Source organism: Meriones unguiculatus, chromosome 7 (genome assembly GCF_030254825.1).
Source record: "Meriones unguiculatus strain TT.TT164.6M chromosome 7, Bangor_MerUng_6.1, whole genome shotgun sequence".
Lineage (NCBI taxonomy): Eukaryota > Metazoa > Chordata > Mammalia > Rodentia > Muridae > Meriones > Meriones unguiculatus.
Genome location: NC_083355.1, coordinates 46,983,427 through 47,010,033, shown reverse-complemented (window position 1 = coordinate 47,010,033; position 26,607 = coordinate 46,983,427). Strand labels below are relative to the sequence as shown.

At 53.8% G+C, this 26,607-nt stretch overlaps 1 protein-coding gene across 4 annotated transcripts in view; it reads right to left on the bottom strand.

Annotated features, from left to right (window-relative positions):
* Positions 1 to 21,303, bottom strand: part of Spns2 (SPNS lysolipid transporter 2, sphingosine-1-phosphate) — a 37,677-nt gene extending 16,374 nt beyond the window's left edge. For all 4 annotated transcript variants that reach the window (XR_009592924.1, XM_060387344.1, XM_060387345.1 and 1 more), the window contains exons 1-2: positions 20,752 to 21,303; positions 6,687 to 6,752 (exon numbers count right to left, since the gene is read on the bottom strand). Coding sequence is in view for 3 of the 4 variants with exons in the window: in XM_060387344.1 (XP_060243327.1) it covers positions 6,687 to 6,752; positions 20,752 to 21,121 (436 nt within the window). In the remaining variant the exon portion in view is untranslated. The remainder of the gene's footprint in view (positions 1 to 6,686; positions 6,753 to 20,751) is intronic.
* Between the last annotated feature and the right edge of the window lie 5,304 nt (positions 21,304 to 26,607).

Sequence of the window (26,607 nt, the reverse complement as noted above, 5' to 3'; positions counted from 1 at the left end):
CCAAATCCTGCTGATGTCAAAGTGCACAACGAAACATGGGTTCACCATGATGTTGACACTTATTGATGTGTGTACGTGTATGTGTGTGTGTGTGTATACATATATAAATTTCAGGTCCTCTAATCATGTTGTGTAATGGTTAAGGAAGCATGATGCTCATTGTTAGTAACAGCTGCAGTTGTCACTGGCAGCTCGCTTATTACCGTCCCTGGATACCCTCTTGGCATACATGTTCATTATCTCAGTCGATTCATGGTTGGAACTTCATCTTGCAGAGATGACCTGGCTGGAATAGCGATGCCACAGGGCGACTATATGTCTGAGCCAGTTAAACCTCAGCTTAGCTGACTCTAAAGTCCTTGCTCCAAATCACATCACTTGATGCTAGACTGGGACGAGATGGTCCCCTCAGACGGCCCTAAAGTCAGAGAATGTTCAGGGTGTACTGCAAACGCAGGAGATGGGTCAGGCTACAGGGTAAGAACGCTGCTGAGGGAGACAGGACCCTAGAGGCCAGGACTGGGCTTGCATTCTGAGCTCTAGCATGCCCTCCCAACCCCTGTGAGAAGGAGCTCTTGGAAAAGCCCCCTCTTGGTGACTAAAGGAACTTGAAGCAGGTACCCAGGCCTTGGCCACATGGCACTGTCTTCACCAGAGCAGCCCTCTGGCTCTCCCACCCCTGGCTTTTTGCCCCTGCAGTGGACGGGAACACCGGGGCTGGATAGGCTTCTGTGAGGAGCCGTGCGCCTGTTTCACCTGCCAGCCCAGCCTGCCATGATCCTGAGCTCCTCCGCTCAGTCAGAGAACTTGAGGGCTACTTCTCTGTACCTACCTTATAGCTGGGGGCCACTGAGGCCCCAAGGGCTAGAGGAACACACCCTGGATGATATAGCTAGCCCATCAGGGACCTCAGCGCCTTCCCCTTAAGAACAAAAGAATGCAGGGGCAGGAATGTGTTGGGTCATCTTTGCAGCCTCATCTCTCAGGCTCCTCCTAGCCCTCAGGGGCGTCGCTGGCCAGCACAGGCAATCCTTGCACACTGTCAGGATAGGGCTAGCCCAGGAGGAACAGCCCAGGCAAGGGACGGTGAACTACATCCCTTGGGAACAATGGGCACTGAGAGGCTTACAAAGCCAGCGGGCAGTTCTGCTGGAAATAAAGACCAGCAACAGCGAGAAGCTTCCTGTGCTGTCCCCCTAGCCCTGGTCTTTGTGGGAGGAGAGCTTTCAGACCAGACTGCCTGCCCTGCCCCCAACCCAGTGTAGGCAGAGTGGCTTTCCTGGCAGTTCCCGCATACACGAGGACATCCTGTGGCCAGGGTGTGGGGAAAACCTCACTCAGCTCACGCTTGCTGAGCCTACAGGTCTCAGACAATAGAGCTGCAGGGCAAGGAGCCAGGCAGAGGGGGGCAGGGTACCCAGGCTACTGCTAATGGGAGGAGGTCAGCTCAGCATCATGGCTCAGACACCGAGCCTAACTCTCCTTCACAGAGCTGGCTCAAGGCCATCAGAAAGAGATGGAAGGGAGCCTGAGCGGGCTGTGTGTGTGTGTGTGTGTGTGTGTGTGCGCACACGCGCATGTACACGTGTACCCTACTGCCAAGTATCTAGCGCATGGATGATTCACACACGTAATCCTAGAGCTCCAGAGACTGAAGCAGGAGGATCTCAAGTTTGAGACCTCTCTGAGCCACAGAGCAGGCTCTGGGCTAGCCTGAGTAACCTAGCAAAGGCCTTGCTTCAAAGTGAAATGAAAACTGCTCAGGAAGCTCAGTGCCAGAGCACTGACCTAGCAAGCGCCAGGCCCTGGCTTTGATTCCCAGCACCACAAAAGAAAAATAAGATGGATGGCACGCTGAATGACATGCCTAGGGTGCCACCTAGCTCCTGTGGCCGACCCAGGGCTCAGAAGGTGGGAGCAACACTCGAGGGCTCTGAATGCTGACAGGCAACCACAGCTGTAGCCCTCTCCCACCACATAGGCAGGGCCACCTGCCTGACCCCAGCAAGCAGCAGCAGAGTAGGAGCTGGCAAGGTGGTGGCCCTGGAGCCTACCTCCTGCCCCTGTCTGGCCTTGCTGGACCAGGGTTATGTTTTCCAAGTCCAGATTCCATCTGGCTGCTATTTCAAGAGGACACACCACCCTCTACATTCTGTGGGCAGGGAGGATGCTCAGACAGCTGTGGGCAGCCTCCGCCATCCAGGCCCAACCCAGGCCACCCCAGCGGATGAGGAAGATACAGGACACACATGGAGTCCCTCCATACTCAGCCCTCAGGAAGGAAGAACAGCACTGCTCTCTTGATACTCTACTTTGGACAGAAAGCCTGTGCTGGCCTCTCTGGCCAGAGGTGGGTGGATTTTTTTGGCCCCTGGGAGGATGGCTGTACAGCTACTCAGCTTGTCTGTGAAGCCAGTGGAGCAGGTTGCTGGGCTGATAAAGATGAAAGAGCAGCAAGGCCTAAAGACACTGTGTGGTTTTGTTCTGAGCCAGCTCTTCCTCCATCCCTGTCCCATCCTGGCACTTCCTGTGGCCCCACACACTCAGGTCCTGAGTAGCCTCCAACCTCTTATGCCATCCATTTGTGCACTGAGCAACAGTGTGAGTGTATGGGTGAAACGGCATAGACCTGCCTGCTCTTAAGCCTTTCCTGGCTCCCCATTGCTCCAAGACACAAACCCAGGAACCTTAGCCCAGCCTTCACACCCTTCACAGGAATGCCTTACTGATTCTTCTGCCTCCCCTTCCTCCATTCTCCCCATGTGGAAGCTCATGGCTGACCAACCACAGGTCACAAAGACCATCGCAAACAGCCATCATACCCACTGCCCTTCCCTGCACCGATGCTAATTCCCTCAGATTCACCTTCTAATCTGTTTATTTCCTCTTCAGCCAGGTCTAGTTTACTCAGTAAGTCATCTAACTGTCACCTTATTCTACACTTAATTTTTTTACTTTTATTAGTTTCAGGAATTTTAAACATCTTCCTGTTCTCTGTTCATTTATATATATCTATATGTATGTATGTATGTATGTATGTATGTATGTATCTATCTATCTATCTCACACACACACACACATAAATATATATATCATATATATTAGCAAATAACTTCCTTTGAGCTTTGCAGACTAAGCATTCCTAGGGCTTTTTTGAGACAGGATCTCACTCTAGCTCAGGCTATCCTAGAATGTGTTCTGTAGCCCAGGTTAGCCCAAAACTTCTGCTGCCTATCTCTCTTAAATGCTTAGGATTTCAGGTGTGAGTTTCCATACCTGGCTATTTATAACTATTTTTAAGTCATTAAAAACAAGACTATTCTCTGTAGTTCTTCAGGCTGTTTCCAGGACCAAATGCCTGCCTCTCACAAAGATGAGTTGTCTCTGGCCTCTATTTTTATCCCTGGTGTTGGGAATAGAATCCAAGGCCCTGGCCCTGGGAGGCAAGCATTCTACCACCACATCACACACCCTTCCTGCTGTATGCACTGTTCGTTTTAAATGTAAGGTTGTCTGAGCAATTGCCTGTGTCCGTGCTGGCTCTGGATGGTGAAGGTTTCCCTAAAAGAGCCACTTGGGTTTGCTTTTACTGGGGTCCCTGGAAACAGATGGCTTCCATGAAAAAAGTAGCAGGCCCAAGGGTGCCGGCACTGGCACCAGACTCTGCAGAAAGTCAGAGGCAGGCAGAAAACACATGCCTGAAACAGAAACTGTCTGCCAGCCTGGCCAAACTTGGGATCAGGGAGCTTGCCTGAGTTCTGAGGAGAAATTGAGTCAGCCTCTTGTCCCTGGAAACCCAAGGCAGCACTGGCCTAAGCTTCAGGTAAAAAATCCCCCAGCAATGCACTGATGTAACTGAGAACTAGTACATGGAGGAAGCCTGTTGTGCTATCCAGCTTTTGAGTATGTTTGAAATTCTGAGAAAATGTCATTACAAACACTGCCAAATGCCCAGCACATAGACCTGCCCCCAGTGCTCTAAAACACATGATTTCAGCTCCATCTCCCGGGCTAGCTTTTGACTTCAGCTCTTTGCTTCTGGCACCTGGGAATTCCCTGTTAGCTTTAGCTTTCAAGTACAGCTATGAAATTTAAACAGGTTTTCTCTTCATATTTCTTGGCACTTGGAGAGCAAGGTGTGGGTGGGTGGGGGTGGGAGTGGGGCTGGGGCTCTGACATCTACTGACAAACTAGATATCTTTTCCCATACATGAAAAAGCCACTGAAATGCTCCCTCTTCAGGGAATCCCTTCCCATCTTCCACCAGCTCCAGGTAGGCACACACTCTGCCATCTACCAAGCCTCCCACAGTGGACCCTGAGCCTGAGCGGTAACTGAGTGGCATTTTCTACTCCCCCTGACAGAGGGGACCTGCTTGCCGGCAGGGTCTAAGCATGAGTAACACCTAGCCCAGGGCATGCCAGGCAACAGGTTGAGTAGCTGCTACCCCTTTCAGTGTGGGCTATGGGGATCCCCCAATGGCTAGAGCTCTACTGTGCTCTGCCACAGACGCCAAGCTGAGCCAGCAGCGGTGTGCAAGTGGATGCTGACGATGAACACCTTCCCAGGGGGTAACAGAAAGGGCAGGCCCAAGCCAAACCCTCTATTTCCTCACATGCCTCCTAGCCCCAAAGCCCCTAGAGCCCACAAATAAGCTGGTGCTGTTCTCAGCCCTGGCCCTTTGATCAGGGCAAGCAGCAACACCTCGCTGGCGCCCTCCACCAGCTTTGACCTTATCAGGCTCAGGGAAGAGACAGGTGCCTGGGGCATAGGCCAATTAGGTGCCTTGCTGTGGTACCCACTGAGTCACATCCTGGTTGAGCTTGTCCAGCTTCTTAGCTCAAATGTCCAACAGGGTGAGGACTGTGGGGAGCCATCCAGTGTCAAGTAAACAGCAGGTCAAGGCCATGATGGCAAAGATGCACAAGACTCTGAGAAGGCTGGGAATTCTCAGGGCCCAGAGGTTCCCACTGTGGGGACACTGTGACGCCAGACATTCAAAGTCTATAAACCACAAGGGCAGCAGCCTACAGAGACAGGGTCCATCTGCAACAAGACCTCAGCAAGTTGTTCCCCTCTCTTGACCACCTCCTTCACCAGCAAGTAAACTTGGCAAAGGGAGCCTTTAGGATTCTGGAAGAATCAAAGGAGACCATACTTGCAGGAGACCTGTCCACTTCCATCCTGGTCCCTGGAGGTCAGTCAGCACCACGTGCCACGTGCCCTCTCAGAAAGCAAGAATCCAGCTTGGGAGGTACTGCTGAAGAGATCAGGGCTTGGCCTGCCACATTCTTTGGGGCTGATCCCCCCTCCATGTCCCTGAGAGGCCAGGTAGGACTGAACACAGTCAGCGCAGTTGATGAGGGAAGCTGGGGTACAGCCTCCCTCCAGATCACCAGCAAAGCTAAGACCAGAGGGACGAGGTTCACCAGGGACCACGTGGGCCAGGGTCTAGGAAAGCTGTGTAGTCCACTCTTTCCATACTACCACTGGCCAGGACCCCTTCCTCTGGGTGATCACTGTGCACAGAGGGACCCAGCCAGAGAGGTCAGGAAGGGGAAGGAAGGGCCTAGGCTCACAGCTGCTAGGGTAGGGACCTAACCACCACAGGGACATGAGACTACACACCCTTGCCCCTACTTAGTTCAGGGTTTAGAGCCAGTAAATAGGTCTCTCTCTAAGCCATAAGACCCAATCCAGGATTTTTGCCCAGAGACAAGGGTCTGGGTACTTGCTGAAGGGCTTGGGCTGTGTGCTGCGTGCCATGTCATTCTGTGAGCTCTAGGGGCCATTGTGCATATGGAATGCCACCTAGACAGGTCAGGCAGGTTCCAAGGCAGATTCCCTCCACCCCCACCCTGCCAGCACAACCAGGCTAGGGAAGGGTTCATGGGCTGGAATGCAAACCAGAGCTCTCCCACACACAAGCCTGCCTAGAGCTCACAGCCAGATGAACTCTAGGACCAAGGTCCCAGAGACAAGCTGCAGCCACACAGCAAGGTTGGAGCCCAGTCAGGACCAGACATCCTGGGATCCCATACTGGACTGAATCTCCAGCAGGCCTTCAAGAGCCAGTTTAAGTCATGGTAGTCTAGCCAAGGCCAGTGGGGAGGCCAGGGAGTCAAGAGTACAGACCCTATGGGGCCCTGAAGGGTAAGGCAAGGATAAAGGAGACACGCAGCCTCTGCTGTGTTCACCACAGCCCAGAAGAGGAGCTTAGGTCCCAGGAAGGGGAGGCAGGGACTCATGAACTCACATTCCTCAGAAGCTGACAGGTGGTGGCATCCTTTGTCATTCAAGAGGTGACTCCTAAGTGGATCAGAATGAAGGAGTAGAGGGAGGAGCAGCGACAGGAACAGCCATGGAGCCTCAGCTGGCATCACTAGCTCTCTTTTAACAACTAGGCCAAGACACTGGGTACCAGGGATGTCTTAGAGTCCAAAGGGAGGGTCACTGTGGTGGGCTTTGGCCCTAACCCCATATTTTCCATTTTCTCTTATACTCACTTGGGGCAGATGCATGTGTTTGTTTTACAAGAAGCTGAGGCTTAGAAGGACAGTAGCTACAGCGGGACTTTGCTACAATGTCCACCCACATTCTGATGCAAGGACAGAATAGACCAAGAGTCTGAAGGCTGAGCAGCGTCTCTACCCCTGGGCAGGGAGTGAGGTAGGAACAGGCCTCACCTGACTGCAGCAAGCCGGCACCCCGGTCCTTGACCCCAAAGTGCTGCTGGATGTCCAGAAGAACACCTAGAGGAGACAGAGGGTGCTTACTGCAGAGTATGATGCAAAGCCATCCTCATTACCCCTAGCTGCCCACCTCAGACCAGCCTGGCCCATCTCCTGCACTCCTACCCTGATGTGGCCTCCACTTTTGCCCAGGCTAGCAAAACCGCTGGGAAATTTGGAGTTCCAGCCTTCCCTCCTATCCCTACTGAGGACCTCCCATGTTCAGCCTAGGCAAGATGTCCAAGATGCCATGGCAGGATCCTGAAGTATAAAGCAGAGCAAGGCCCCTCCACCTCAATAAGGCTGACCTTTGCCTTTCCCGTGGCTCAACCTGGCCGAGAGATCAGGCCCTGCTCTCCGCCATTCACAAAGTCCCCAGATAAGGAGCAGAGTGCAGCTTCAGTCAGTTGTGGAGACAACCAGCAGCTTAAACAGGGACAAAGGGGCTTAAGGCAGCATCCGCACAGGCTCTCATGCCCCTCTGTGCAAGCATATGCGCGGGCGGGCACGCACGCACGCACGCACGCACGCACGCACACATAAACCATTCAAGCCAGCTGCTCTCATGACCAGGACTCAGGGAGACCCCAGGCTGGGGAAGGTCCAAGAGGCCAGGACCGCTTCCCAGTCTACCGCCTTTGCTCTCCCCTGCCGCTCAGTCAACCTGCAAGCTGTCCATTGCTGACAGACAGAGCCATGGCTGCGTGGGGGCGACTGACCCCAGATCACTTCCGTAGCTCTTAGCCAAGTACCCAGAGTTAGCACAACCCTAGCAGCTCAGCCCCAGACCTCACCGGGTTATCTCTGTGGACAGACCGACACTAGGCCGCAGTCCTTTACCACAGAGAAGGGGTTAGGAAGAGAAGAGGAAGAGGCAACGCCTTCCCGTCAACAGCTGCCTGCACAGAAAGTGGAGGCCCTTGGGGACCCTAGAGCTTCCTCTGACAATAACAGCATTACTGAGATGGGCAGTTTGTGTTGCTGGGTTACTCATCTAGCCTTGTGAGACTCCCACAGTTATCCCACTAGACAGATGAGGACACTGAGGTACAGGAGATTGAGCCATAGTCTCAGAGTTACCAACATGGGAGGTGGAGACAGAGATTGCTGAGCACTGCGTCCGGGTTTTGTATGGTAGATGGGGCGGGGCACCAAGCGCCATTGTCCCTCTACAGACCCTGCTGGGAGGCTGGGCCATCTCTCTGGTTGGAGGACCAGGCCTGGCTGGTGGCTGGCAGCCTGACAGCCGGAAGAAAGCAGCCTCCTCTCTAATTCCCTGAGTGGATTCTCCATAATTACCCTAATGAACAGGCAGTGCGAGGCCCAGCTAATGACTTAATAATCAAGGTCTAATGGGGCAATGCCCTTGCCACAAAGTTGGATAGTAGGAGCTAGGCCTGCGGATGGCCAGGGTCACTACGTGGGACCAGAGGTGCCCTGACCAGCCGCAGAGGCCAAGAGGCAGCACCAACGGGTTCAACCCTGGGGAATCACCCATACTCACTTCCCAGCCAAAGCCCGTTCTCTCTCCTGAGCCAGGCTCTCTCTCAGCCACTGTCACCTGTGGCTTGTCACAGACAACAAACAGGTCCACAGCTACCCTGCCTTCCCATGTCACTTCTTGGTTGACAGCTCCTCCTCCCAAACTACCTAGTGCCTGCTTCCTGCTCCAAATACCTCTTTTACCCTGGCCCGAGGCTCACTGCAGTGATCCTGTGACTCCTTGAAGAGTCTCAGTCCTGCATCATTCCTCTCCCTCCTACCACCTCAGCCAATCAGTGTCCAGTGCTTCCTGGTCCATTCTGATATTAGCACCCTCCCAAAGATGGCTCAGGATGAGTTAGTTCAATGGGGGAAGACACACAGGGTCATGGGGTGAGCTGACTTATGTCCTTAGCAATTGCTTCCTGGTAAATCCTGGTATGGAAAGGCTCTCAAGGCAAATCTAATCCTGCCCTTTGCCTGGTGTTGAAGTTGCCACCCCCACCACGCACATGAGTAAAGTAAACCTGAGAGGAGGGACCACTGCCGCAGAACGCCTCGGCTCTGCACATCGGCGGCTGGGACCTCAGCTCTTGAAATACTGAAGGGAAAAAACAAACTTTGTTTCTGTCATCGTACTCTCGTAACAGATGGCCCCTGGGAGCAAAGGTCTAGGCAGGGGTCCCACAATACACAAGCCATGGCATCTGTAACAGATAGGACGACGGGAGGAAATAATCACTTCGGCTCTGACAGTATCCACCTGAGGAAGCAGCAGACCCCTCCAGGGCGAAGACTCAGTCCCAAGCTGCTCCCCATTGCAGGTGCCTATCATAAGCCCCAGGCTGTCCTGTGAGATTTTCACACTCCCAAATTCAATTCATTTGCTAACACAGCTCACAGAACTTAGAGCGCGCGCGCATGTGCGCGCGCGCACACACACACACACACACACACACACATGCACAGTCTGCGACAGAATACACATAGAACAATGCCTCTGTTGAGACACGTGGGGAGTGGCACAGGGCCGCCTCACCTCCCAGTGGCCAGCTGTCCAGCCTTTTGGGATTTTTCGGAGGCTGTCACACAGGCCTGACTCGCTGAACTCTTGGCCAGCAGTGATCAACGCAGTGCTCAGCTCTCCTCTGGCCCAGCCTTCCAACCCTGCCTGGGCCCTCAGTGACCAGCTTCTACACAGAGGCTCCCTGGAGTCAGGACTGTCAGTCAACTTATTAGCATGCCAAATATGCTAATCATCTTGAAAATTCGAGTGTCTAGAGACAGGTGAAAGACCAAAGGCAGATTCCTCCAGTCACCAGGTTTGTGGTGAAAAGCTGAGGCTCTCTTGTCACCCAGCCTCTTCCTGCTTTGCCGCTATCCCCTAGCTCAGGGCCCAGAGCTGGTCCCCAGAGACCGTGTGGGTGGGGTGGATGTACAGTTTGATGGGTGGCCATGGGTAGGGCACAGGTCATGGTGAGTCAGCTCTGGGGCCCACAACAATGACAGCTTCGGTGTTGGGTAAGTTAGGATGGGTAATCAGGAGCGGGTAAGGAAATTAACCCCTCCTCCCCATCCTGAGGCTGTGGCTATCCACCCACTGCCAAAAAAAAGGGCATGGTCTGAAATAAAGAGACCACTCTTTCAGGAGAGGAAGTTGTATCAAAATCCATAGAACCTTCCAGCTGGTCAGTCCCCGTTCAGTGTTTTTCCAGCTTGACATTTGCCTCTGCTTCCAGGAAGCTTTCCCTGACTTCTCCATTTTTCCACATGCAGCTGGGCATCCATGATGCCCAGGAAGTCCTGGGAAGTCTAGAGGCAGGACACAGGAAGCTTGGAACCCCTCTGCCCCCTGCCCTAAAGCTGTGGCATAAGGCCAGAGTAACCTTCTTGGGGAGCAGGGCTGCATCAAAAGAGCTCTTGCCCTCTGAGCATCTCTAGGTCATTTGCTCTCTTTCTGGCCTGGAGGGAGGCAGGGCAACAAGAGCGCAGGATCCCAGTAGCCACTGACGCGGGAAGCATGTGTCATGGCAGCTCACAACTGGTTCACATTTTCCTCTGGGCTTCAGGCGCGCTCACACACATCCTCCCTTTTCTACCACAGCCTTACATTTAGTCTTTCCTGGAGGCTGAGGTTTGCTGGGTCACAGGATGGGCCTCACGCCCAGGAGCAGCTTCCCACAGCTCAGCCCAAGCCCAGCCCCCTGGGCCGCCAGTTCCAGCCAGGGACCAGCAAGGTGAGGTTCCTGTCCTGCACGGCCCCCACCTATTCCAGTCATAGACCAGTCTTTCCAGGAGGCCACCAACCCAAATTCACAGGGGCTTCCGGGCCACATTCACAGCCATCACACCCCTCACAAATCCCCAGGGGAAGCTCTCCGCTCCTCATAGGATTCTGCAAAAGGTCAGCCTCTTCCCGGCATCTGCCTCCTCCCATGCCTTTCGCATCCCGGTTGTGGGTGCACCCCAACCTGTCCCCTTGGCTAGCACCTCGTCCTTCTTCACAGCAGCAGCTCTTGAAACTGCCCCCCCCATGGGTCTGAGGATGTGGCTCAGTTGCTAGACTGCCTGCCTAGCATGCACGAAGCCCTGATTCCCAGCACCCCATCTACTAAGTGTGGTGGCACAGGATGCCTCTAATCCCATCACTCAAGAGGTAGAGAGACAAGAGGATCAGAAGTTCAAGATATTCTTGGTTATTTATCAAGTTCGAGGCCAGCTTGGGCTATATGAGACCCTCCACACAAAACAAGACAAAAATAATTGTGTCCTTAGTCAGGATAGACAACACTCCCACCGCCTCCCCCACACTCCTGGCAGTTTACCCCAGACTCTCCTCTTATCCTTCAATTTCCCAGCCTCTTTCTGCAGCTTCTAGCTGGCTCTCTCCTGTGCAGACTGCTGAACAACCCAGGCTACCCTAGGAGTCACCTGGAGCCCTCCCTAGCGCCCTTAGCCCATAAATAAGCCCCAATGTCTTCCCTTCTTCATTGCCTGGCCCAGCTGGCAATGTCCCTGCTTCTAATCCTTGCTGTCCCCTGTTCATCCCTCCTGCAGCTAGACCTCACAAACAGTTAGCAGTTGCTGACTGGGTTCCAGGTCCTAGGCTGAGGCTCTAGAACCCTCAAGGCTATTTCTGGACTCAAGGGGCCAATGCTGTAGCCTGGTGGGTGTCATGATTTTGGCCATGCCTCAAAATCACCCACAACTTCCTCAAGATGTGCTGACTCAGCCTCTGGCTCAGTGATAACAGAACAGGGTGAAGAGTGCTTGCCATGTGCTGTGTGCCGTGTGCCATATTCTCTGAGGGTGTTCACTCACTGCCCATGGCTGCCCAGGGCCTTCTGTGGTTCTCCATTGCTGCCTAAATAAAGCCTAGGAGTCTAAACTCAAGTCTTCTGTGATCTGACCTGAATTGGCATGCATGTACACAGACACAGACACACAGACACACACACAGCACCAAGCTCTAGCTGTTACCACTCACTTCCCTAGCCCCCCCCCCCACCTTTCCGGAATAAATAGACAGAATGGAGAAACCAGGTTGGTTGAAAGTCTGCCCAAGACTTTCAGTCACTCTTAAAGGGTACCTGCTTTCCAATATGGCCCCCCTCATTAGGCCTGGGGGTACACCTATAAACCCAGTTACTTGGGAGGCTAGGGCAGGAAGATGAAAGGGTTAAAGCCATTGCAAGAAACTTAGACAGTGTCTCAAAATAAAAAGGAAGAAGAGAGTTGAGCACTCAGCACTCAGGAGTCAGAGGCAGGTGGATCTCTGTAAATTGAGGCAAGCCTGATCGACATAGTGAGTCCAGGACAGCCAGGGCTACACAGAAAAACCCTGTCTAAAGATAAAAATTCATTTTTTATAAGTAAAAGAAGACTGAGGTTGTAGCTCAGTAGCAAAGACCTTGCCTAGCATGCACAAAGCTCCAGGATGACTCCTCAGTACCAAGAATCTATAAACACAGTGGCCAAAAGTCCCCAGCCATGCACATCAGAAGCCCCATGACTGGCCCTTCATAGCCCCGCCATACCCCTTCCTGGGATGTCCAGCGCTACCTGTTAAGATCCACTTTATCTTTCAAGGTCCAGACCCAAGGTCACACCCACCAGAGTATCCTTTCCATCTCTGAGGCTTTTGGTGAGGTGCAGCCTATGACCCTGCAGGGACCCTAGAGCCAGACCCCCTCGAACCCTACTCATATTCCAGCCATCGCAGACACTCATGGCCAGTAGCCCCAAAAGACCAGCTCCTGATTTGGGATGCCAGGCCTCCTCCAGCCAATCCCATCCTGTCCATACCAGATCCCTCAAGAGGCCAAATGTAAAAAAAGGCCACATTGCAGGGTGTAGTGGTGCAACCCTTTAGGTCCTCCCGCCCAAGAAGATAAAAAAGCAGCACTGTCCTTGGAAGCCCTGCCTTAGGCAGACTCGGATCCAAGGTCAAGAGAGTAATCTTGAGGGCTCTTTCTGCTTAGTTATCCAGAGTGTCCCCGGAGGCACACTCACCTGCCTTAGCCTCTCCCGAAGGAGCAGTTGGCTTAGTCTCAGGGCCAGACCATCTGAGTTTACATCCTAGCTTTTCTGCCATCCCTGCTCTGTGACTCTAGGAAAGCCATTTAACCTCTCTAAGACAGTTTTCATCCTTATGACTTGATTTTGCACCCCACAATTCCTACGGGGCTTGGGCAGGTTAACCCATGTGAAATGTTTAGAACACTGGCACATGGTAGGCACGTCACTTGATCATCCCTGATCACTACGTAGTAGGTAGGATATAGCTTCAGCCCAGACAACTGTCCTTTTGGTTTTCTTTTCGTATTTCTCTGAAATGCAGCAGAAACCTGGAAAAGCGGGTCCTTGGGGCCTGATGGGATGTGCCACACTGCCTGGCCAGTGCCCCTCAGAACCCTGGTCCTTGTGTGGAGGCCTCAGCACTGGCTCCCTGTGGGAGTATTTCCCATCCAGTGCTTGGCAGCTCCTACCCTGGTAATTATAGAGGCTCAAGAGCCTGGCTCTGGGTGGCTACGGCCAGGAAGCCACAGCCTGGAGACCCAGCCCAGGCGCACACACTCTCAACCCCGGCCTGTCCTTTAGGAGCAAGCTGAACAACTCATCTGCTCCCTTCCCAGAGCTGCTGCTGATTTAAAGAGCATCCCAACGGTCTTCACCGGGCATGTTCTAGGCTCACATCTATGCGGGGCCTGCTTCTCCAACACTGCCCTGCAAAGCTAGGCCATTAATATCTGGACAGTCTAGGGTGGCTTTTGGCTGAAAGCATGTTGGGAAAGCGCCCCAGGCTGGATGGAGTCTTGGACCGTAGGAAAACCCCTCCCTACTCCATAGACCTCCAACAGCCCTGGAGATGCACCTCCTCTCCTCGTAAACTCCTGCCAGGGTGGGTGGGGCCAGCCACTGGCCTGTGGTTCTACTCTATCATTTGGGGCTGCCTTTCCTGGAACCAGACTCAGCCTTAGCAATTTGGGGGCACTGCATAGCCACTCCTTTCCAGCTTAGCCACACAGCCCTGGCCTGGCCCGGCAACTCCCCAGATCACCAACGAGCAGGGACAAGGTGGCCACAGCCTTATCTTGACCCTCAGAGGTGTGGCAGTATGACCATCAGAGGTGATAGGAAGCCAAGGCTCAGAGCAGAGAGAATAGGGAAAAGATAAGAGGGTTGGTTCAAGCCTTCTGTGTCCTGCACCAGTGACCACAGAGCCTGGGGGACTTCTGTCTTCATATCTCAGAGGTACATGGAACAACAGCCAGGGAGCAAGCAGGAGCTGGGCTGAGCTGGCTTCCAACCTCTGGGGCTTTGCTGAGACTCACATTGTCAGTCCAAGTCTCCCCTCAACACCCACACCAGTTGTCCTCACATGCTTGACAGAAGCCAACCCCCCAGCCCAGGCCTGGCCCTGCATAGTCTACTCAGCCAAATCCTGATTGTTGCCTGGGAGTCTCACTCAGCAGTGACATGGAGACCGAAGCTGGGTGCAGGGAGACTCAGGCAAGTTCTGCAACTGAGTTGAGGGCGGAAGGAGAGGTAGGAGACCAGGCCTGTGTCCCTGTCCACAGCTCTGGCAGTACACTGTCCTTGCCTGCTCACCGCCTCCTAGCCAACAGGAGAGAACCTGACTTCAAGCAGACCAGCTCTCCGCTTCACAGGATCTCACCGCAGGGCCAGGGCCAGCCTCATCCACAGGTGAGACAGGGAAAGCCACCACCGTGTCCTCCTGAATGCCCAGAAGTGGCTCCACAAGGGGTGAGGAGGCCCCCATGTCCAGGCTGAAGACAAGGCCAGCCTTGTCCCACTTCCTCTCATTTCATTCCATCCTACAGGCGCATCATATACCCTAGCCAGTATAAAAGGGCAGAATCCACAGCTAGCCATGCCATGGAGGCCCAAGCCTCTGCACAGGGCCCTGAGCCTCTGCCTGTCCAGCTAACCAGTGCCCTACCCACCCCACAGAAGGCATTCTGAGGCTGGCAGGGCTGGATCATCTAAGTGCTACCCAAGCCTGTGCCAGCCTCCCATGCACACCAGGATCACGGATATATCAGCCTCTTGAGTCGGGAGGGAAATAGTGACCCTACTGAGAGCACATGTGCCATGATGGAAACGAACAAGAAAGGCAGTTTAAAACCAGGAAATATGGCTCAGCAGGAAAAGGTGCTGCCACCCAGCCTGACGACCAGAGTTCAGCCCCTGACATCCACACTGTGGAAGGAAAGAAGCAATTGCTGTATGTCCTACTCTGACTTCTACAAGCATGCTACGGCACATGTACACATGTGACAAATAAATGCAGAATTTTAAATTAAATAACTAAAACCTCGAGCTGGGCTGAGGATGGAGCTCAGCGGCTAGAGCACTTGCCTAGCATGCTGAAGCCCTGGGTTTGAGTCCTAGTACTCGCTAAACCAGGGATGGCATCACACGCCTGTAATCCCAGCACTTGGGAGGTAGAGGCAAGAGGATCAGGAGTCCAAAGTCATCCTCGGCTACATAGCAGCTCGAAGGCCAGCCTGGGCTGCATGAGATTATGTCTCAAAATGGAAAAGGGGGTTGCTGGAGAGATGTATCAGTGGCTGGGAGCACTTGTTTCCCTCGCATTACAAAGGAGCCAGGTTCAGTTCCCAGTACCCACATAGTGACCCCCAAGCATCTCTAACTCCAGCTCCAGGGCATCTGATCCCTTCTTCTCTTCCCCCAGAGCAGGAGGCAGACATGTGATGTACATGCAGACAAAACACACATAAAATAACTACATCTTAATTTTTTTGTTTTGATTTTTCCAGACAGGGTTTCTCTGTGGAGCCTTGGCTGTTTTGGAACTCATTCTGTAAACCAGGCTGGCCTGAAAGTCACAGAGATTCACCTGCCTCTGCCTCATGAGTGCTGGAATTAAAGGCATCCACCACCACTGCCCAGCACATCTAAAGATTTTTTTAAATAAATTAAAAAAAAAAAAGTGTCAGACACCTGGCTAAGACCAGAGAAGATGAAAACTTTGTGGATCAAGGGCAGACACTACCAAGAGCCACAGGGAGACAGAAGCCCGTAATCACAGCTCCTGGGGACCATGGCTGATGGTCCTGAGAGAGGGAGATCCAAGGAGAGCCAGGGCCAGCAGAAAAGCTGTTCTGAGACCAAGTGCCCATTACACCCTTGGAGTGACAAAACAAGAAAGACAAAATCATTGCATATAGATTCAGAGATAGGAGACACCTTGAATCACACAGCAAAGATGGTTTAGTTTGGCAAAGCCAATAAGTAGCAAGACATTAGCCCAGAAGGCACTCAGAGCCTGAGGATGAGACCAGTATTCTGTTTGCCTCCTTTGTTCTTATCTCCGTCTGACCTGGAGATTTCAGGCCCCCACGCCCAGGCAGAAACAAAAGCCACTTCCTCTGCTGAAGGATCTGGGGGAGGGATGAGGGTCTCCCCTCTCCAAACAGTCCCTTGTGTTCACAGAAGCCTCCATCGCAGAGCAGGTTGTGACCCACAGCCCTTGCAGCCTTCCTGCCCCAACCACAAAACGGGACACTGAAGCCCAGCCAGGGCTGTAAGGGACCGAGCACTTCCTCTAAGAGGTGCTGACCTCTGAGAGGTCAACAGTAGAGGTGCTGGCAGGAACACGAGGAAGAGCCTTGAGGAGGAAGCAGGGCATGGGACTGCCAGCCGGCCTTGAGTCACCAGGCATTCTAGGACTGTGAAGTTTACCTGGGCACAGCCGCCAGGAAGATGGGCTCTGGACACCACACCTAGAGCCCAAGGAGGGATTTCCCCGGTGCAGACGCGGCAGCAGCCAGGACCAGGCCACGGAGGCGGCAAGAAGCATGTTTACTCTCAGAGTGACTATCTTTACTCAGAGTAGCAGTCACAGAGCCGAGAAGTGAGTCCTGATACCCTAGGCCTCAGTTTCCCCATATGTCTGCCCTAATAGATTCAACTAGACAAAAAGCTGGTAGGAGAGTGAGCTCCAGCCTGATACCACAGCTCAGGACTCGGCCCTAAGGCTCAAGGGAAGCCCCACGCCTGCTAGGCCTGTGTTCCTGGTGGGGTCCCTGTGCTCATCACTTCTGGGATTGTGTTAGTGAGTGGTTGCCATGGATACTGGTCTCAGCTTCTTTGGCAGCAAAGGACTCCCCCAGGGCAGGGCTCTGTCTCTCCTCACCAGCCCCCACAATGACACTCAACTCCAGGTGCTGAGAGTGCCACGAGCTGGATCAAAGGGACAGGAACAGGTCTTGGGAAGGGCACAGGTGCCCTGAAGAAGTTGGGGAGGGATGTTGGTTATCAAATAGTCACTCATCAACCACAATTAGAGGCCAGCCCTTTTTGGCGGGGCCTGCTTCCAGGAGCCATCCTTGGAGGATGGGGAGCCCAGGGCAGAGGCTACTCTAGCTCCAGGAAGCAGAGCCAGAAAGGGAACTTTCCCTGGGGCCTGGAAACCACAGGTGTCTTTGTTCTCCTTTCCAGAATCTGCATGAGAGGGTGGAGGAAAGGCTCTGGACCAGGCTGCTGGGCTGACTCCATGTTATCCAACTGAGCCAGTACTGTAGGAACAGAGGAGGGGGCCCAGCCGTCCTTCCCAAATCTGAGCTGGCTGCCCTCAGGGGGTTCCCATGGGCAGGAGAGCCCATTAATTACCTGGATCACCGGGTGGCACTGGGAATGTCAGCACAGGGGCAGAAGCCACCGGTTCCCAGGACAGAGACCAGCCCTGGTGCAGAAGGGAGGGGCTCTCACAAAGGTATCCCAAAGGACAGCCTGAAAGGACTGTCAGACAGGAAGAGAATGAGGAAGGACATACTGGTTAGGGGCACAGCTTGGGCCTCTGAAAGGGCAGGCAGGTGACAATCTGTGAAGCCCTCGCAGGTATCTGGCCTCCGCCCAGGTGCCGTGGGTACATTCTCATTCATTCCATACCACCCGATGTGGAGGGAGAACATGGCCCACGAAGGCTCAGATGATGGCCGTATGGCCACACAACGGGCAAGCCGGTAAACCAGTGCAGCTGCATACACACTCTGGCGGCGAAGACTCCAACACCACACGGTTTCTTCTGTGACCCCAGCCACCGTGAGTCTGACTAGGCTGTGATGATTTGGAAGATAGTATGAAAGGAAATGCAAAATACCCCAGGATAGCAAAACAAATTTGTTGAACATGTCCTACTAAATACAACTTATTATGTGGGGCTGGGAGTGCTTGAAACATGAAGGCTTGAAGCATGAGGACCTAAGTTTTATCCTTGGAAGTGACCTCAGGCCACTGAGATGGTTGGAGAATAAGGGCCTTTGCTCAAGACTAACAACCTGAGTCCAATTCTCAGAACTCATGGTGGAAGGAGAAAACCAATTCCTGTTAGTGTCCTCTGACCTCCACACCCACCCACACATAAAACTTTACTTTTTTTTAAGTAAGTAGTTTTTTTTAAAGTCAGGCTCAACAGCATGCGATTGTGCTCCTGTAGTCACAGGTGACTCCATAGCACTCATAGCCATTGAGAGACCCTGCCTCAAAGAACAGGGAACAGCCGTGAGGAGCCACACCTGAGGCTGACTGCTGGCTCCCACGCCTACCCACATACATACATACATGTGCACACATACAAATAAAATAGATTACTTGCACCTGTTTCTTTTTTGTCTGAAAACCAGAAATTTTGGTCCTCCTCTGGACAGAACTGGTTATGCTATGAGAAAACAGAACTGTACAGGAAGGATATAAAGAAAAGCAGAAGCTCCAGTGCCTTGATGAGGTTGCCAGGGCCAGACCGTGGAGTTCTTAGGGACCGGGTGGGCACAGACATCAAAAGTGCACACACAGCAGTGAGTCTGTGTGCCTGCCTCTGTCCCAGAAGGCCAGCAGGCAACAGGTGGACTCAGGTCCTGGCATGAGACCCTGAAAGCCGCAGCAGTTGCATAGAGATGGTAAATATTCCTAAAAACTGAGCTCAGCGGCAGGGGGAGGGAAAGCCATCATTACGAAAGGGAGGTGGGCTTTTCCGGAGAGGAAATGATGCTGCATTGGGGATGAGGTGGGGGCAGCAGGCACACTCACACCCTGAGCAGGACAGTGAGGGACGCACAGCTCAGGTGTGTGTGTCCAGAGCTTCCCAGGCCTTCCTACCCTGTGCCCTCCCTCACCGGTTCACCAGAAATCTGCTATCTCACTCTCCCACACTGACCTAAGCATTGGTGAAGGCAGATAAGCCCCCGCCCACTTGATCACACCTACCCCTCTCTGCCCCTGCCCAGGGGCTCCTCTAGGAACCCCAGAAGCAGTAGTCTGGGGTCAGACTAAAACAAGTTGGAAAGCATAACAGCACTAACGACCACATCAACACTTCCGACCTAAGAGAGAAGAGACCCAGGCCCGGCTGAAAGGGAGGAATAATACTGCCTTTGCTGATCAGCCCCTGGGCAGTCTTGGATTGAGCTGTCCACAGGCCTGGGTTCCCAGCTGGGGGGGGCCTGCTTCGCAAAGCAAAGGCCCCAGTGTTCTCTGGCTGGCTTTCACCAGGGTGGCACCTAGAGGTCTCAGTCCCAGGCATATCTTACATGCGTGGTAGGTTGGCACACTTGAGGGTACACTATGCTCTTGCTCACCAGAGCAAGGGGAACAGTCTTTTGGGACAGCCTGACCCAAAAATTGATGCCATTGGCACCTACTTCAAGTTCACCCCCATGGAGGAACAGAGAGCCAAGGCTGAGTGGGTGTACAAGCAAAAGAGGAGGGGCAATTTCTGCTCTCCCACTAGAGTTCTTTCCTTACACTTGACACGAAGCTGTTCAATACAGGAGAAGACTGAGGCTCAAAGATGCGTTCCCGGGTACCCAGGTGGCACGCGATTGTCAGGGCTCTCTTTTCCCAGTCATCCTTGAGTTTTCTTTAGCGTCTTGCAAAACATCCAAACCTCCTATCTCCTTTCCCTGTCCCTCTCCCCTCTCTCCTTAGGGTCTAGATTGTTGGGTCCCAGAACTGCTCTCCTGTACAGGGAGCCCCAGAGGCCGACCTGGCCAGAGTCTTTTCCTTTCAAAGCGGCATTATCCTCAAGCAGGGCCAACTCTAGGACAAGTCCCTGCGTCTTGACCCCTGCAAAGACAGGGAGAGAAGCCAGCAGAATAGAATACCAGAGCCACAGCCACCTAAGAGACCCAGGGATCAATCAATTCACAAACGGAAACAGACCTAAACACAAGCTGAAACTGGCCCAAGGTCACACTTCAAACACATTCAGAATAAAAACCCAGTTGTATCCATTTCAGTCCCAAACCTGGGACTGATTGGCAGAGATGCGCAAGGAGCATGAGGCAGCCTCTCTTTAGACCCCCGCCCCCAAGTCTATGCCCTGCCCCAGGCCCCAAGCGCCATGGAGCAGAAGGAGGCGTCTCCAGGCCTCAAGCCAGGGCCAGCTGCAAACCGCATCCTGGGTCCCCAGGCGGCGCGGACCCGCCCCGCCCCTCCCTCCGCTCCCCGCAGGCCTGAGCCTTTGTCAGCCACGCGCTTACAAGCTCTCACACACACATACCCGCGCCGCCACGCGCGCACACACTCGGGCTGCTTGGTGCACACCCGCAAGCGGCGTACACACTGGTCGCATACATGCAGGGGGGTGGCGGAGGCCGAGAGGAAGGAAGGAACAGACGGGCCACACACGCACAGACGGCCTGGGCTAGAGGAAGAGGAGGAGAGGCCCGGGAACCTGCCGCTGCGGAGGGAGGGGGCGCACAGGCGAGAAGGCAAGAGGGACAGAGAGGAGACTTTGGGAGGACAACGGATGGGCCGTCAAGGGCTGGCGAGGACTCGCTGGCTGCTCCAGGGATGGGAACTCCACCGGCCCCTGGCACGGGGAGCGTGGGGTGCTCTGGATTGGACCCGTGGAACACGAGCATCGCTTGAACAGAGGGTCCTTAGGGACTCTCCAGAAGGCTTGGACCTCGGGGGCTGGCAACCCAAAGCTCCCTAGGGCATCTGGGATGGAAGGGCCTCTGGTCCTCGGGCTGGATGGGCATTTGCTCACCTGCCACAGTGTACCTGTCCAGGTAGTTGAGCACGTTGCCCAAGCTCAGGATGGCAGCGGCTGCCCCCCGCCCTCGGCCCAGGCTGGCGGGCTTGGGCTGCGGCGCGCCGGGGCCCTTGGCAGCGGCTGCGCAGCCCGGGGTGCTGGGGATGCTGGGGAGTCCGGACGGGACCCGCCTCACGCTGCCGGACAACGTCTGCACCTCTTCGTCGGCGGACACGACTCCAGCCGCCCCCGCACCCCGCGCCCCGCAGCAAGAGCTACCTCCGGCCCCTGGCTGCGCCCCCCGGCGCCGGCGCCGCCGCTCGGCGTCCGCCTCCTCCTCCTCCGCGCCGCCCGCCGCCGCCGAGGCGCATTCCAGGCACATCATGCCGGCCGGGGCCGGGGCGGCGGGGGGCGCGGGGGGCGCGAGGCCCAGCGCGGGCCCGGTCAGTGCGTGCGCGCGCCTCCGAGCCGCCGCTGCAGCATCCCGGCCCGGCCCGTCGGCTCCTGCGTTCGGGCTCCAGCCCCGGCTGCACCGCTGCTACTGTTCAGGCAGTCGGACGCGCGGCCGCCGCGGCTCTGACAGCTGCGGCCGGGCCCGCCCACCAGGCCCGCGCCCAATCACCTCCCGGCTCAAGCCACAGCCCCGCCCCGCACGTGCTGCCTCGGGGGGTGCGGGGGAGCCTGGCCGCAGAGCCCCACCCGCCTGACGGGGGCGCAAGGCACGCAGGAGCGGGGCCGCGGCGGACCTCTGGGGAGCAGAGGGCCTTGCGGGGAGCTGCGGCGGCACCGGGTAGGGTTAGGTGCGGAAAGTAGGGTGCTCTAGACCCTCCTCAGCTTCCACCCTGTCCCTGGGAGAAGACTCCTGGCTGAGGCCGAGGGAGGCCCAGGGCTTGAGCTACGCATTTGAAGGAAAATGTCTCAGATGGTCAAAACAGGGGTACCTGTTGGAGAGCTGGTGGCTCCAGCACTTACTCACCTTGATTCCGTCAGTATAGACAGGACTGCCTAAGAAACACGGTTGGTGCACCCAGAGCGCAGACCTCATGAGGGGTACATTGCTCCCCTGTCCAGGCCACGACCTACCTACCGTGGGCCCGCTCCTGCGTGTGCACCCTGACCATATTCCTACCCCCGCAGAGTGTAGCTGTGAGAACCAGGGCTCAGATTACGGCCCAAGAAAGCCAGGAGGGCCTTCTGAAAGCCAGGCATGTGCCACCCCAGCAGAGTGGGAGGCAGAGTCAGGAGAGATCTTGTCTCAGACAAACTAGGGGAAAGAGGGGGAATGGGGCAGGAAAAGCCTATCCGAGGGCATCATCTCCCCAAAGCCTTTAGTGAAAGTCGGCAAGCTGGATCCCGCCTCAGATCTGCTCTTATGTGTGGCTTAACGCTGGACACAACCTCTGCTATCTTTCTGGGTCTCTGTTTTCATCCAGGGAATCATGGGAAGGTGAGTCAGACAATCTAGAGACTTAGAGTTGGGAGAGGGCTTCTGTCGGCTCCGGAGAATGGCCGGGTAGCTCCTGTGTACAGAACCATCTTCCCACTCTGACCCAGACATGACGTGGGTCTGAGGAGCTCTCTTGCAGTTCTCGCTCATTCATCTTTTCGGGGCTTTGCTTAAAAATAAATCCATGCTAGCTATGGATATACGCGCTTGTAATTCCATCATTTGGGAGGCAGAGGTAGGTGGATCTCTGTGAGTTTAAGGCCAGCTCTGAGGTTCCAGGCCAGCATGTCTCTAAATAAATAAACGTTAAAAAAGAAACTATAACCCAGTATAACACACACTCCCTAGTGTGTGCCAGGCCCTTGGTTCAAATGAGAGAGAGAGGGTTCATTCAGACCCTGGGAAATCTAGTGGTTTCTGCTTCACAGATTCCAGGTCACCAAAGCGACCCAACATGAACAGACAACTAGTCAATGGTCTGGTTGGTACTATCCAGAGCTCTGAAATCATCCTCTAGGCTGGGAGCCTCCGTGCTGTTGCTGGCTGCTTCAGGGCCCACGTCTACAACAGGAGCATCTTGTGAAGGTGTTGGCCAGTGAGTCATGGCATAGCCCGTGAATGACAAAGCATGAGGCGCGCACACACACACACACACACACACACACACGCTCCTCTATCTCAGTGAGCAAAGTTAATCCCCAAGCTGGTGTTTCTTGGCGCCTTCAAGGTGTCTTTTAAATTCTGTGAAGTGACTAAAAATATGCTTCACTGTGTTGAGTATGAATGACTGTGACGGGAAGGTTAGGAAAACAGATTTCATTCTGAAAGTTGCCTGCTGCCTCTTTCCAGCTGGCTGGATTCTGGCTTGCAGAGTCAGTCGGGGGAGATTTTAATGGGTGGCCAGGGGTAACAGGTGATCAGCAGACAAGCGCAGACCCAGAAGCCCCGTGGGCCCCCACCGTGATCACCAGAGCTGTGGGACTAGGCCAGCTAGAGGACAGTGTCTGCCCCGGCTGCTGCCCAGCCGTGGCTCTGTGAGGGAGGCTCACCCATGGCTCTGCGTTCTACCCATGCTGCATTTCCCAGCCCGGCTCAGGGAGGCACGTTTTGGTCTTTGATCCATTGCCCTGCATCTCCACCCCTGGTTGAGTTCTAGAGCAGGGAAAGCAGACTTCGAGTCCTTCATATTTGGGGTGAGGGAGACCCTGGTTTGAGACTTCTAACTTAAAGGCAGTTTCTGGAGTTGATCCTGGGTAAGATAACAGGCTTCTATCCACGGGCAGGGGGATAGAAGCAACAATATGCCCGTTCTGGCTAGGTGGTTGTGAGTGGGTGAGGACTTTGTTTGAACTCCTGGTAGCATTCCAAGACCATGGGTCAGGGGGGTTCTGGGTGTTTTTGTTTGGGGGCGGGTTGAAATAGAGTCCTGGCTGTCCAAGAACTCACTGGCTGGCCTCGAACTCATAAAGGTCTGCCTGTTTCTGCCTCCCAAGTGCTGGGATTAAGGCATGAGCCACCACATCCATCAGACTTGTGGGTTATTATTTCTATCTCTGTGGTGAGAAAACTGAGAGGCTCCAGGGAAAGAAACAATCCACTCAAGGTCTGGCTACCTCCTAAGTCAGTGCTTTCCTGGTCAGCCATCACTCTGCCCACAGTTTCTGCAGGACTCTTTTCTTCTGGGCATGATGGGAATCTAAACTCAGCAATGGTTCCAGGACCTTCTGATGTACATCCATTAGCTGCAGACTATAAGTATTACACTCGAGCTGGCATACACCTATAATCCCAGAACCCAAGAAATTAAGGCTGGAGGACCACCAGTTCCAAGCCAGTGAGATCTACACAGTGAAACGTTGTCTCAACAACAAATTCCATAACAAGTAAGGCACAGAACATTAGGTGCAGTTACTCCAAGGATAGCCATATTTGGGAAATGGTGGGGCAAACAGAGCTATTTCCCCATTGAGAGACCTCTCAGATCCTTTGCTATGAGCGTGCTGACTAAATCTATGTCAACTTAACACAAGCTACAGTCATTTTGGAAGAGGGAACCTCAACTGGGACGCTGCCCCCACTGAGTTGGTATGTGGGCAAGCCTGTGGTACATTTTCTTGATAATGATTGATGTGGGAGAGCCCAGCCCACCATGCATTCCTGGGCAGGTGGCCCTGGGTACAGTAAGCACAGGTTGATCAAACCAAAGAGGACAAGCCAGTGACAAGTGTTCCTCCATGGCCTCTGCTTCCGTTCCTTCCCACAGGTTCCTGCCTTGAGTTCCTGCCTGGCTTCCTTCGGTGATGGTCTGTGATGTGCAAGTGTGAGTGAAATAAACTCTTTCTTCCCTGAGTTGCCTTTGGTCATGATGTCACAGTAACAGAAACTCTAACCAGGACGAGTGTGTACTTGTAAGTCTCCCAGAGGCAGGGAGAAGCTACCATATTTCCACAGAACACTTTGCAAGACTATGGCCCTACAGACCATTCTGTGAGAACCCTCAAGGAGTTCCACCGAGGCTGATGATCTGGAGATCAGCTTCTCTCTCTCACCTCTGCCATCCCCATGTGGTGGCATCTCCCTGGCTCAGGCTTCTCTTGTCACTTGCACACTCTCTGGCCAGGCTTCACATTGGCCCCTGTGATTATGTTTGTGATACCTTGGTTTCCACCTCTAGATGGTCCTCACTGCCGAGCTCTGGCTTCACACAAAATCTATCTCCTATACATCCTCCTATCAATCCTACACACACCTTAAGCTCAGCAGATGCCAAACGGAACTCGCAATCCTTCCCTCAAATCTGCTTCTTACTGTGGCATCATTTCTCTCCTGACCCACAGTAACACCAAGGAGAGTCATGTGGGCTATTTGTGGCTGTCTTACTTGAATCCCTTATTTAGATATAGCCTGTTGAGTCTCAATCTCAGTGTCCCCCACTGCTCACTGATATATCTCAGAATCCCCAGATGTCTTGCTTGGACTGCCTGCTCCCATATGTACCCCAGGCTTTCTCCCACGGTGGTTGTTAGTAATTTGTAACCCCTTCATGCCTGGCACAAAACCTCTCCACAGATTTCTCTGTGGCTTTATAACACTCTCCTGGCCCAAGTGTTTCTGGCCTCAGAGCCTCCTACATATCTCCAGCATATTTTTTCATAGTAAAGCAGCTGAGAATCTCTTCCAAGGACACGGAGCTCCCTGACTTGACAGTCATATACTTCCTGGAGCCTGAGTGAGTGGCAAAAACTGGTTCATTTGTTTATAGTCCCTGTCCACCCTTCACCAGAAAAGCCCTTGGTCTGCTAATGCAAGGATGGTTCAGGACCACGGAGAGCGTCACATGCACACCCCCTCCCCTGGCCCTTTAGTTGGGCTCTGCCCATAGGCCTTCCAGACTAGCTCCTGTACTGGTCCTTCACAAATCCAGTTTAGGCTTCCTTCCTCCTTGGGGCTATATTGTAAGGTATATCCCTCCATCATGTCAAACTCACTCTTCTGGTTGTATGCTTCCACTGCCACTCCAATCCCAGAAGACATGAGCCTCAAGGGCTCACCCCCTGTCTGATTCATCCTCATTATCCAGTGCAGAGGAGGTGCTTAGAGAATGTTTGTTGATTGAATAAGCAAATGGCATTTAGCAGGTGCAGGAAATATGTGTTGATTTGTATTGTATATCTGTCGCTCTGAGTGACTCAGAAACCAGCCAGATTTCAATCCTGCTGCCTCTAGAAAAGGCAATTTCTCCCTAATGACTTCACTCTCCGTGCTTGGAGCAGCTTTCCTGCAGGTCACCACCCTTTCTGGGGAGAAAGCACTCCTACTCCTGCTATTGCCATGCTGAAGACTCACTGGAATGTCCTTACCCCCAGCCTGGGGCCTGCCACATGAGTTTTCCTCTGAACATTTCATCTCAGCCTCTCTTTTGCTCAGAACAGATGGCTCCAAATCCTCACTCACATAGAAGCTCGTGTTCCATCATTTGAACGTTTGCTTTTTTTGAGACAGGGTTTCTCTGAGTAGCTCTGGCTGTTCTGAAACTTGCTCTGTAGAGCAGGATGGCCTCAAACTCAGAGCTCCACCTGCCTCTGCCTCCTGAGTGCTGGAATTAAAGGTGTGCATCACTAAGCATGGCTCATTTGAACATTTTTAACGCTTTTGTAGGTGCTTCAGTCACTTTTGCTCATGGCCTGGCACCATCAGAAACAAAGAGTCTCTGAAAGGGCACTGAGTGTAGCCTCTTCCTCACCTTGTGGAGAGGCCAGTGTCCTGCCCCCAAATTGTTGCAGTAGATGCAGTCATTGTTTGAATGTGTGTGTGTGTGTGTGTGTGTGTGTGTGTGTGTGAACTTTCATTGTTTTTGCATTGGGAATCAAACTCAGGAGTGCTAGGAAAGCAGTCTATCACTAACCCACACCCCTGGCCATTTG